This window comes from Bos indicus x Bos taurus, chromosome 2, assembly GCF_003369695.1.
Source record: "Bos indicus x Bos taurus breed Angus x Brahman F1 hybrid chromosome 2, Bos_hybrid_MaternalHap_v2.0, whole genome shotgun sequence".
Classification (NCBI taxonomy): domain Eukaryota; kingdom Metazoa; phylum Chordata; class Mammalia; order Artiodactyla; family Bovidae; genus Bos; species Bos indicus x Bos taurus.
Genome location: NC_040077.1, coordinates 84,778,593 through 84,792,198, shown reverse-complemented (window position 1 = coordinate 84,792,198; position 13,606 = coordinate 84,778,593). Strand labels below are relative to the sequence as shown.

The 13,606-nt window shown below is 39.9% G+C and overlaps 1 protein-coding gene across 4 annotated transcripts in view; it reads left to right on the top strand.

The window, feature by feature from the left end:
- The window catches only part of HECW2 (HECT, C2 and WW domain containing E3 ubiquitin protein ligase 2), a 448,549-nt gene that overhangs the window by 297,814 nt on the left and 137,129 nt on the right, over positions 1 to 13,606 (top strand). For all 4 annotated transcript variants that reach the window (XM_027563360.1, XM_027563352.1, XM_027563383.1 and 1 more), the window contains 2 exons: positions 9,507 to 9,676; positions 12,274 to 12,416. In XM_027563360.1, the coding sequence (XP_027419161.1) occupies positions 9,507 to 9,676; positions 12,274 to 12,416 (313 nt within the window). The remainder of the gene's footprint in view (positions 1 to 9,506; positions 9,677 to 12,273; positions 12,417 to 13,606) is intronic.

The window sequence follows — 13,606 nt, the reverse complement described above, 5'->3', positions numbered from 1 at the left end:
AATCTTCACACATAAAATATACACGCATGTATATGTGTAAAATGAGTTTCAGTATAATGGATTTCATGCAGGTGTCACTGTCAAAAGATGTTTGAAAGCCAGTGATTTAAAAAAAAAATTGATTGGCAGTTTTAAAAGGCCAAGAATCCCCTTCACGGATCACAGCCTTGTGGCAAAAGGGCTTGTGAAATGAAGCTATGAGCCATGCTGTGCAGGGCCACCAAAGATGTATGGGTCATAGTGAAGAGCTTTGACAAAATGTGGTCCACTGGAAGGGGAAACTGCAACTTACTCCAGTATTCTTGCCGTGAGAACTCCATGGACTGAATGAAAAGACAAAAAGATACAACACTGGAAGATGAGTCCCCCTGCCCCCAGGTTGGAAGATGTCCAATATGCTACTGGAGAAGAGCGGATGGCAAGTACTAAGAGCTCAATAAAGAATGAAGTGGCTGGGGACAAAGCAGAAATGGTGCTCAGTTGGGGATATGTCTGGTAGTGAAAGTAAAGTCTGATGCTGTAAAGAACAATATTGCACAGGAAGCTGGAATGTTAGATCCATGAATCCAGGTAAATCGGGCATAGTCAGGCAAGAGATGGCAAGAGTGAACATCAACATCTTAGGAATCAGTGAACTAAAGTGGATGGGAACAGGCAAATTTAATTCAGATGACCATTATATCTACTACTGTGGGCAAGAATCCCTTAGAAGAAATGGAGTAACCCTTATGGTCAACAAAAGAGTTCAAAATGCAGTACTTGGGTGCAACTGCAAGAACAACAGCATGATCTCAGTTCGTTTCCAAGTCAAAATATTCAACATCACAGTAATTCAAGTCTGTACACCAACCACTAATGCCAAAAAAGTTGAAGTTGACCAGTTCTATGAAGATCTACAAGAACTTCTAGAACTAACACCCAAGAAAGATGCCCTTTTCATCATAGGGGATTGGAATGCAAAAGTTATGAGATATCTGGAAAACAGGCAAGTTTGGGCTTGGAGTACAAAATGAACCAGGGCAAAGGCTAACAGAGTTTTGTCAATAAAACATGCTGATCATAACAAACACCCTTTTCCAATCACCCAGGAGACAACTCTATACATGGATATCACCAGATGGTCAATACCAAAATGAGATATTTATGTTCTTTGCAGCTGAAGTTGGAGAAGCTCTATGCAGTCAGCAAAAACAAGACCTGGAGCTGACTATGCCTCTGATCTTAAGCTCCTTATTGCAAAATTCAGGCTTAAATTGCAGAAAGTAGGGAAAACCACTAGGCTACTCAGGTATAACCTAGATCAAATCCCTTATTATACAGTGGAGGTGACAAACAGATTCAAGGGATTAGATTCAGTAAATAAAGTGCCCAGAAAACCACGGATGCATGTGTGTGACATTGTACGGGTGGCAGTGACCAAAACCATCTCGAAGAAAAAGAAATGCAATAAGACAAAGTGGTTGTCTAAGCAGACTTTACAAATAGCTGAGGAAAGAAGAAGAACAAAAGGCAAGGGAGAAAGGTAAAAATACACCCAACTGAATGCAGAGATCCAGAGAATATCAAGGAGAGACATGAAGGCCTTCTTAAATGAACAATGCAAATAAATAAAGGAAAACAGCAGAATGGAAAGGACTAGTGATCTCTTCAAGAAGATTGAAGTACCAAGGGGACATTTCATGCAAAGATGGGCGCAATAAAGGACAGAAACAGCAAGCACCTAACAGAGGCGGAAGAGATGAAGAAGAGGTTACAAGAATACACAAATGAACTCTACAAGAAAGATCCTAATGACCCAGATAACCATGATAGTGTGGGCACTCACCTAAAGCTGGACGTCCTGGAGTGTGAAGTCAAATGGGCCTTAGGAAACATTACTGCAAACAAAGCTATTGGAGATGATGGAATTCCAGTTGAGCTATTTCAAATCCTAAAAGATGATGTTGTTAAAATCCTGCACTCAGTATTGAACAAATTTGGAAAATTCAGCAGTGGCCACAGGACTGGAAAAGTTTTCATTCCAGTCCCAAAGAAGGGTATGCCAAAGAATGTATGAAGTAGCATACAGTTGCACTCATTTCACATGCTAGCAAGGTTCTGCTCAAAATCCTTCAAGCTAGGCTTCAGCAATGCATGAACCAGATGTACAACCTGGGTTTCAAAAAGACAGAGGAACCAGAGTTCAACTTGCCAACATTCATGGATCATGGAGAAAGCAAGGGAGTTCTAGAAAAACATCTATTTCTGCTTCACTGACTATGCTAAAGCCTTTGACTATGTGGATCACAAGAAACTGTGGAAAATTCTTAAATAGATGGGAATACCAGACCACCTTACCCATCTCCTAGGAAACCTGTATGCAGGTAAAGAAGCAACAGTTAAAACTGGACATAGAAAAATGGACTGGTTCAAAATCGGGGAAGGAGTATGACACAGCTATATATTGTCACCCTGCTTATTTAACTTATATTCAGAGTACATAATTCAAAATACCGAGCTGAATGACTCACAAGCTGGAACTCAGATTTCGGGGAGAAATATGAACATCCTCAAATATGCAGATAACACCATTCTTATGGCAGGACGTGAAGAAAAACTGAAGAACCTTTTGATGAAAGAGGGTAAAAGAGGAGGGAGGAAAAAGCTGGGTTGAAACTCAGCACTCAAAAAACTACGATCATGGCATCTAGTCCCATCAGTTCATTTCAGTCGCTCAGTTGTGTCCGACTCTTTGCGGCCCCATGAACTGCTGCATGCCAGGCCTCCCATCACCAACTCCTGAAGTTTACTCAAACTCATGTCCACTGAGGCAGTGATGCCATCTCCAACTGTCTCATCCTTTGTCATCCCCTTCTCTTCCTGCCTTCAGTCTTTCCCAGCATCAGGGTCTTTTCAAATGAGTAAGTTCTTCACATCAGTTACCAAAATATTGGAGTTTCAGCTTCAGCATCAGTCCTTCCAATGAATATTCAGGACTGATTTCCTTTAGGATGGACTGGTTAGATCTCCTTTCAGTCCAAGGGACTCTCAAGAGTCTTCTCCAACACCATAGTTCACAAGCATCAATTCTTCGGCTCTCAGCTTTCTTCATAGTCCAACTCTCACATCCATACATGACTACTGGAAAAACCATAGCTTTGACTAGATGGACCTTTGTTGGCAAAGTAATGTCTCTGCTTTCTAATATGCTGTCTAGGTTGGTCATAACTTTTCTTCCAAGGAGCAAGCGTCTTTTAATTTCTTGGCTGCAGTCATCATTGGCAGTGATTTTGGAGCCCCAAAAAATAAAGTCTGCCACTGTTTCCACTGTTTCCCCATCTATTTGCCATCAAGTGATGGGACCGGGTGCCATGATCTTAGTTTTCTGAATGCTGAGCTTTAAGCCAACTTTTTCACTGTCCTCTTTTACTTTCATCAAGAGGCTCTTTAGTTCTTCTTCACTTTCTGCCAGAAGGGTGGTGTCATCTGCATATCTGAGGTTATTGATATTTCTCCTGGCAATCTTGATTCCAGCTTGTGCTTCATCCAGTCCAGCATTTCTCAGGATGTACTCTGCATATAAGTTAAATAAGCAGAATGACAAAAAATAGCCTTGACATCCTCCTTTCCCGATTTGAAAACAGTCTGTTGTTCCATGTCTGGTTCTAACTCTTGCTTCTTGACCTGCATACAGATTTCTCAGGAGACAGATCAGGTGGTCTGGCATTCCCATCTCTTGAAGAATTTTCCACAGTTTGTTGTGATCCACACAGTCAAAGGCTTTGGCATAGTCAATAAAGCAGAGCTAGATGTTTTTCTGCAGCTTCCTTGCTTTTTCAATGATCCAGTGGATGTTGGCGATTTGATATCTGGTTCCTCTGCCTTTTCTAATTCCATCTTGAACATCTGGAAGTTCACCGTTTATGTACTGTTGAAGCCCACCTTGGAGAATTTTGAGCGTGACTTTGCTAGCATGTGAGATAAGTGCAATTGTATGGTAGTTTGAGCATTCTTTATCATTGACTTTCTTTGGGATTGGAATGAAACCTGACCTTTTCCAGTCCTGTGGCTGCTGCTGTGTTTTCCAAATTTGCTGACATATTGAGTGCAGCACTTTAACAGCATCATCGTTTAGGATTTGAAATAACTCAACTGAAATTCCATCACCTCCACTAGCTTTGTTCGTAGTGATGCTTCCTAAAGCCCAGTTGACTTTGCATTCCAGGGTGTCTGCCTGTAGGTGAGTGATCACACCATCGTGATTATCTGGGTCGTGAAGACAATCCTATCCCTAGTCCCATCACTTCATGTCAAATAGATGGGGGTAAAGTGGAAGCAGTGATGGATTTTATTGTCTTGATTACCAAAATGACTGTAGACTGTGACTGTAGCCATTAAATTAAAAGATGCTTGCTCCTTGGAAGGAAAGTTATAACTGACATACTAAAAAGCAGGGATGTCAATTTGCTGACAAAAGTCTGTATAGTTAAAGCTATGGTTTTTCCTGTCATCATGTGAAAGTTGGACCATAAAGAGGACTGAGCACCAAAAAATTAATGCTTTTGAATTGTGTTGGTAGAGAAGACTCCTGAGTTTCCTCTGGACTGCAAAATCAAACCAGTCAATCCTAAAGGAGATCAACATTTAGTATTCATTGGAAGGACTGTTGCTGAAGCTGAAGCTCCAATACTTTGGCCACCTGATGCTGACAGCTGAAAAGACCTTGATGCTGGAAAGACTGAATGCAAAAGGAGAATTGTGTGGCAGAGGATGAGATGGTTATATAGCATCACTGATTCAGTGGACATGAATTTGAGCAAACTCCAGAAGATAGTGGAGGACAGGGGAGCCTGGCGTGCTGCAGTGCATGGGTTTGCAAAGAGTAGGACACAACTTAGCAACTGCAACAACAACAAAGCTGAAGCGTACTCTCAGTTCAGTTCAGTCGCTTAGTCATGTCCAACTCTTTGTGACCCCATGGATTGCAGCACACCAGGCTTCCCTGTCCATCACCAGCTCCTGGAGCTTACCCAAACTCATGTCCATCGAGTTGGTGATGCCATCCAACCGTCTCATCCTCTGGCATCCCCTTCTCCTCCAGCCTTCAATCTTTCTCAGCATCAGGGTCTTTTCAAATGAGTTAGTTCTTCAGGTAGCCAAAGTATTGGAGTTTCAGTTTCAGCATTATTCCTTCCAATGAATAGTCAGGACTGATTTCCTTTAGGATGGACTGGTTTGATCTTGCAGTACAAGGGACTCTCAAGCGTTTTCTCCAACACCACAGTTCAAAAGCATCAATTCTTCGGCATGCAGCAGCAGCAGCAGCTTTCTTTATAGTCCAACTCTCACATCCATACATGACTACTGATTGATTACTCTAAGGAAATCAATATTTGAAATGGACTTTTGAAACAGACAACTGTACTGCAGCACATGTAAGATAAATTCTAATAGGTGTCTGTCACCATGTCTGTTTTCATTTTTTTCCCATTGGTGTAGTACTTCTGAAATTTAAATTATCAGTAGATTCACTTTGTTCACTGCAGAAAATGTTATTCACGAAAATTGACATTTTTAATAGTGAAAGTTAGGAGGCTGATCTTGAAAACACGCATCCATGGATGCATGATTATCATGTATGATGGTAGCTCATGTGTTAGCTCATTTCTGGCCCAAGGCCATTGTAGTATCCATTTCTGATCTAGCATGTTCCTTTTCCTCCCCATATGAAGTTACTTACCATGACTACCTTTTAGTTTGGTTCTCTGGCAAATCTCAGAGGCTATAAATAGTTCAAATTTGACCAGTAGATATATTTTCACTGGAACCCTCAGGGTTTTAAAAATCTAAGTATACCACAGCCTGTGATAAACTCCTCAACCCCTTATCTTTCTTTTGAATATATTTTAGTTGGCTACCTGTGCTTAAGGGTTCTAGGGGAGGGGTGCAGGTGGGTTGCAGGAACAAAAATGAATCCTTCTTTTACAGATAAGGAACAGCTTCCCAAACCTCCATGGCCCAGAAAACTTAGTATACCCATACTACAGTTTTCTTATTTTAGAATAATTGCTCTAAGCTTTCAAGTGATCAATATTTTTGTGAACATGACACACACATATTGATTTTGACCGCAGAGGGGATGTTAATTAACCCACCATTCGAGAATGACCAGATGAGAACTAAAAATCCCAAGACATTTTCCTGAAAAGCAGAAATAAGCTTTGGGGCATAACCAGATGCTTTTTCTTTATATACAACTTTTTCCAACATCCACCGCAGTACACATAGAGGCTGGCTATCTAAACTCTGTTTTATTTCCTACCATGTGATCAAGTATTTGCAGATGATATACAGAAATGTCTAAAAAGTATAGAAGATGAAAGCCAATTTCTGATGGTAATTCTAAATAATTCATCTGGTGTAGCATATTGACAGTGGATGACTGTCTATGGAGAGCATTTAAGCTCTGTAGAATATCTTTCTGCAAATATTCTGCTCTTGATTATCTGTGAATAAATAGGGACACAAATAATTGAACTCTACAGATAAAGCAAAAACTGTTTTTTGATGAAAGTCTTAAAGCTCTTCTCCAAGTAAGAAGTTAAAGATATTTAACCTCTCATACCTTTGTGACTGAGTCCTTCTTTAATCTATGAGGTGTTATGCATATTTATGAGCAATAAAATATGTAAAACATAAAAGAGAAAGTCAAGATATGGATAAAGTGAACTGTATAATCAAAGTACAAATAACTGGTAGTTTATTATGTTTATTAATGAAGACTTATTTGTATAGTGTCTCTTGTAGAAAAGGATAACAGTGACATCTTTCATCGCTGTGGCTTAATCTTCTGGTGGATGCTGTTTCTTCAAAGGAGCATTTTGCATGAATAATTTAGCTCTGTCAGACTTCATGACAGCCATTTCTGTACATGTACTTGTTTACTGCAAAGAAATCCCTTCTTGAGAAGTAAAAATCCCTTTAACAGCTAAAGAATATCATTCCTTTGTCTTTGAGTCTGAAGCAAGCCCAACAATAAGGATAAGAAAATATTCAAATTGTATTTTTTCTCAAAATTACCAAATAAAACCAAGTGAAAACATGTAGCATTATTAAATTGACAGTAAAATATAAGCACTGTATTAATAATGATTCCATAGTAGGACTTGCCAGAGATGGGATCCATGAGGCTAATGAGATGACAGCAGCTTCTCTGAAGTGCCTGTCTAGTTCTTTGCTCAATCTTTCCCTTCTCCCGTGGGCTTTTAGATCAAAGATCTTACTATCTTCCAAACATAAGGTCCTCTTGGTTGAGTTTTTCAATCTTTTCTGACGTGTTAGACTGCTTCCCTCTGCTGCCAGTTATGAGACATTAAACAGTCCTGGTCTGTTTTCATCACATGTTATCTAGGCCGCAAGTTTTTTTTTTTGGCCATTGGTGAACTTCTTCCAGGGAGCACTCCTTAGAGAATATGATGCTATGGGCAACCCCAGGCCAAGTCTGTCCTTCTGAGAAAGACTTTGTGTTTCAGGAATGTGGACTTGAGTAGGATGACCCTGGTGATCCTTTAAAAAATGTGAAGTTACTCTACCGGGTCTCTTCCCCAGCTGATTCAGGTCATTCAGAGGTCTTTGAGGGGCTTCCTAGGCGGCTCAGTGGTCAAGAACCCACCTATCAATGCAGTAGACATACCCGGGGGGCTTCCTGGGTAGCTCAAATGGTGAAGAATTTACCTGAAATGCAGGAGATTTGGGTTTGATCCCTGGGCTGGGAAAATCCTCTGGAGGAGGGCATGGCAACCCACTCCAGAATTCTTGCCTGGAGAATCCCATGGAAATAGGAATCCAGCAGGCCACAGTCCATAGGATTGCAAAGCATCAGATGCCACTGAAGCAACTTAGCACACCCACACAAGGTCTTTGAGAGTTCAGAGCCTGTCCACAGAATTCTTTTTCTGAATCAGTGGTCAGGACTTCCCTACACTGTTCATAACTGTATAAAGTTACCTGCTGCTGCTGCTGCTGCTGCTAAGTCGCTTCAGTCGTGTCCGACTCTGTGCGACCCCATAGATGACAGCCCACCAGGCTCCCCCATCCCTGGGATTCTCCAGGCAAGAACACTGGAGTGGGTTGCCATTTCCTTCTCCAATGCATGAAAGTGAAAAGTGAAAGTGAAGTCGCTCAGTCGTGTCCGACTCTTGGCAACCCCATGGACTGCAGCCCACCAGGCTCCTCCATCCATGGGATTTTCCAGGCAAGAGTACTGGAGTGGGGTGCCATTGCCTTCTCCAATAAAGTTACCTAGAAACTGTCTATTCTCCAGAAGCTTTGAAGAACACTTAGCTCTCAAGCCAACCTTATCCTAACTGATATTTTCAGAAAGGCATTGGGGATCCTGTGAAGCCAGCTTTATTTCCTGACATTTTTGCATCCTGTAGCTTGACCATTTTAAAAAGTGTTAGTCTCTTCACTAACCAGATGTTAGCCAGAAATTTTAGCAGCTCATATTGTGTGAAGTAACAAGTGGTGAATCTAAGATGAGTTATGGGACTTTTAACAAATATTTAAGTTACTTAACAGACTACTGAAAAAATAAACTCACAGTTATTTAATGTAACAGATAGCAATCAAATTTTAGAAATATTGCTGGTCTCTCTTTTTCATCTAACATTCATTTGTAGAATATATATGGCATTTTACATATGGTACAGCTGAATGTGTGCTCTGAAGTTTCATCCCCAATTAAACTTAAGTCTCTACATTTCATGTATTTATGTAGAAGATTCACTTTTATCTCATGAAAGGACATATTGGTTTTCTTTTTAAATACAGTATTTACTAAGGATTTCTCTTAAGACATTGTGTGAAGTACTGGTTGCCAAGCTACATAGAAAAAGGTGGTGAAGATGCACACATTAGAATCAAAATGGTACTAATTCTAATCAAAATTAGAATCAAGTGTTCTTTGGAAGGAATGATGCTAAAGCTGAAACTCCAGTACTTTGGCCACCTCATGCGAAGAGTTGACTCATTGGAAAAGACTCTGATGCTGGGAGGGATTGGAGGCAGGAGGAAAAGGGGACAACAGAGGATGAGATGGCTGGATGGCATCACCGACTCGATGGACGTGAGTTTGAGTGAATTCCTGGAGTTGGTGATGGACAAGGAGGCCTGGTGTGCTGCAATTCATGGGGTCGCAAAGAGTCGGACACGACTGAGCGACTGAACTGAACTGAACTGAAGGTGGTGATACAAGTTTGGCTTCATTCTGCAGCCTGTTAGAGGACCCCTTGCTGGAGTTAGTCATAACCTACTTGCCCTCACTTATCTAAGCAATCATAGAGTGATTAATTTTGTTATTGTTTTGCTGAATAGTTTCTGTTTAGAGTTTCCTGTGTAATTATTTAAGAATGAATTGCCATTGATCTACTTGTTCTAATCAGAACATATGAATCTCTTATCTTCTGTCCCTTTCCTCTCCCTCTCTCTTTCCTTCCCTTCTTCCTCCTCTCTTTCTTTCTTTAAAGACCTTAGGGCAGTTGGACTAAAGAAAGGGATGTTCTTCAATCCTGACCCTTATCTTAAGATGTCCATTCAGCCAGGGAAGAAGAGCAGTTTCCCCACGTGTGCCCACCATGGGCAGGAGAGGAGGTCTACTATCATCAGTAACACCACTAATCCAATTTGGCATCGAGAGGTAAGATGATAGAGACCTCCTGCTTGACAAGAAGTTGGCCAACTCCATCTCTCTCCACTGGTCTCTATATCGTTCAGCTGCTCGTGGGTGTGGGTAATATGGCTGAGGTGTCTGGAAATTCTGTTAGGAAAAGTGTACAATGAAAATGAGATATTCCCTTCTAACCAGGGATGGGTCTAGGGTTAAGCAAATGAGGGACTTCCCTCAGATGTGTTATTTATAGGGTTCCAAAGACTCAATGATCAAAATTAATATTTCAATGCAATATTTTTTAAAGAAATAAAAATCAAGGCAAATATTAATGATGGACAAAGTATCAACATTTTGTAAGGACAGTAACAGTGCCTTGCAGAGCCATATGGGAGCCTGAGGCAGAAGGAAAAGTCAGTAACATTGATCCCATTTTTATTTAAAATTTTTATATTTTGTTCTAGCACATACTCAATATAAATTAATGGAATTTCTCTCCCTACAGGCTTTGGCAAATGTTTTTTTGATTTCTAGATTTTGGTTAATTACACGAGGCAGTTGAGGAATTGTCATCCTGAGGGAAGGCAGATTGTGTTGATGGTACTTCAGACTTTCTCATAGCTGCAATATGCTACCAGTCATTGCAGTGTGCCATATTAGTGAAATCAAGCCCAGGGTTTTCCCATTGGAAATATTTTTTTGTCACAGACTGAACAGAGACGTTGATTCTCTTCTAGCGAGCAGAGCATGAGTTCTACCATCTCTCAGGGAATCAAGACACAGTTCACATACTAGTTTCAATGAGTGTTTCTGAAACTGAAAGTGCAAGTCGCTCAGTCATGTCTGACTCTTTGTGACCCCATGGACGATACAGTCCATGGAATTCTCCAGGTCAGAATACTAGAGTGGGTAGCCTTTCCCTTCTCCAGGGGATCTTCCCAACCCAGGGATCAAACCCAGGTCTCCTGCATTGCAGGCGGATTCTTTTACCAGCTGAGCCATAAGGAAAGCCCACAAATCCTGGGGTGGGTAGCCTATCCCTTCTCCAGACCCAGGAATCGAACCGGGGTCTCTTGCATTGCAGGCAGGTTCTTTACCAACTGAGCTAAGACAAACGTATATTGGCATGGGAGTTGCACAGTTAATTAAATCACTCCCTAAATGTTTAATGACAATAATATGTTCTAACAATGCTGAACAGTATTTCATTGGAGAGAGAGTTTCAACAGTTCCAAAACCAACTGGAGAAAAACTGGCTGTTTGAGGCTTGCCAGCATAGCAAGATGTTTCTCTTGGGCAGTTTTCATGGTTATGTTAGTGGCTAAATATTGTCAATTTTTTTATTCCTGGTTTGAAATACTGTCTCCAAATAGTGAATAACTCTTAAAGGAATACCACTTAATTTAACACATTAGAAGCTTAGATGATTGCATGATGATCACTTAGAAGGCAAAGAGTAGAGATAGTAACGATACTAGCAATAACTTTATTTTTCTAACATTTAATATTTACAGAGTTCTTAGCCATGTTACCAGTGCAGGCATGATAAAGGGTATGTAAGGGATGATATTCTCACCTCTCTTTTTGTGATTAATAAACAAAAGCTTAAAAATGTTCATGTAACTAGCTATTCAGGGGCAGAAGTAGTGCTTAAACTCTGCTGTCTTATTCTAAGCAAGTGCTTTTTCCATTAAGCAGATTGCTAAACTTCATGGCCCTTTGGGGAAATTAAATTGTTATGACTATGTAAACTTAGTGACCCCTGAGTGTAAAGTTGGCTGGCACTAGTCAGACGTCATTGTTGTTGCCTAGATACTACCAGGGACAGAGACAAATGGTTCAGGTTAGATTTCTGGCTCCATCATTCACTTTTTCTGAGATGCTCATCATAAAAAGGAACACTTTATCTTTGTAATATATATGAAAGTGTTTGTAAATGAGTAAAGCAGGTTATTTTTCTTTTATATCCTTATTAATATCATATCCTGTTTTTTCCAATGGCATTCTGAAAACAACAAAGCTTATCTTAACCTCATACTTTTATTTTTCTATCCCAGGAGAAATGTCTCTGTGTGCCTTTTAAATTAAGTAACTTCTATTTGAACATTGTTTTATTTTGCTGTAAACCAGGGAAATCATAATATTCATTAGGTGCTTCTATTTTAACCACTAAGTGAAGGACGAAGATGTGCAACTTCAAAATACCATGGGATCAGGAATTAAGTTTGCTGTTAATCAGAGTATTGGTTAATTCTAAGCCACCATATAACAGGATATTAAATATTAAAGAGTTAAAATACAATAAATGTGGTGAGCACTAAAATTGTATTGTGCATAATTTAATATTTGATAGCATCTCCTCAAACTATTCAACCCGGAAGAGTTGGATGATTGAAGGTGCTTCCTTTGTCATCTAGATCCTAACTGCTGCTTTTTAATCTTTATGACTGTTCATGATTCTGAGTGAATAAAAGATTGACAATTGTTGCAGATTTTTCTGGCAATGTAGACTCTCTATGTCATTAGAATTTAAGAGATGCTAATTTTTCTTATAGTAATGTATATTAATAAAATGATATATATAATTTTGTATTTCTTTTTTGACTTGTGTTATGTTTTGTTTTCAGAAATACTCCTTTTTTGCACTCCTTACTGATGTCTTAGAGATTGAAATTAAAGACAAGTTTGCTAAGAGCCGGCCTATCATTAAGCGTTTCCTGGGGAAGCTCACCATTCCAGTCCAGAGGCTACTGGAGCGGCAAGCCATTGGGTAATCAGGGATCCTGTTGCAAGTAGTTTCCGCTGAAGCAACTGAAATGATACTTTGAAGTCCTAGGGCTTTTCTCACTGATAAGAAGTGGTAATATACTTCTTTTAAAAATGAAAGTGCTGGCATATGCCTTAAAATGTGCAGGACAAAAAGGACTTTATTTTCATGTATCTTTTTTGAGTTATCTATCTTTCCCAAGATGTACCTACTATTAGCATTTCAGTGTGAAATGTCACAGTGCTCAGTTGATTTTTGAGTATATTGAAGTCTTGCTATAACAGCCTCTCCCTAGAACAGGATGCCAGTATCAGATTGACACCTCCCAATCCTGATTAACCTTATCCAGAGATTTTTGTTATGCCTAAGAAACCAAAACCACCTTATTTTAGGGCCATTTAAAACAGAGCCTAGACTCTGAGATGGTGTGGAGCTCTAAGACATGTACTTAGAGCTCTAAGACATTCATTTAGGCAACTAGAAATTACTCATTGAGAGAATTTTAAAATGTGGTTTGACATCTGTCTCCTTTCTGTTAGCTTTTTGTAAGCTGTGAATCAAGTAGTTGAGAAATCATAACATGCCTCCATTCCTTATTATAAATGGTGTATATATTTTCACACGGTAAGTATCAGCAAACTCAATAACACAGCTGCTCTGAGGTAGCACTAGGGGGCATCCTTTTCATTTTAGGAGAACATTATGAATGTATGATAACAGTGGTGGTAGTCAGCAGTATCAGTGATAAACAGTAGCTGTGGTAGTAGTAGCAGCAATAGTAAACAAAAGTAAACAAAAAAAGATGGTATGGCCCTAGTCTATGTCAGGAGTTAAGTAAATTACACTCATCTGCTTCTATAATCTCGACAACTCTGCGAGGTGAACAGTGTTGTTATACCTCTTTCAGAGATGAGGAATCTGAGGCTAGCAAGCCAGTGGTGGAGCTGGGATTTGAGCAGATCAGTCTGTTCCAGAATCTCGACTTCTCTGCCACACTTTAAGGCTGGCAGTGATGGCATATTCATCCAGCTAACTGAGAGGTTGATCATTTGTAGGCACTTTGCAGCTAATTAACTGTCCTCTTAGTGTTTTGACAAGTCACAATTTTTTCAGACATTAGTTTCCTTGTTTGAAAAATAAAGTCTTTAGACCAGGTGATCTCAGAGACCTCTTCGACATCTGAAATTAAGAGA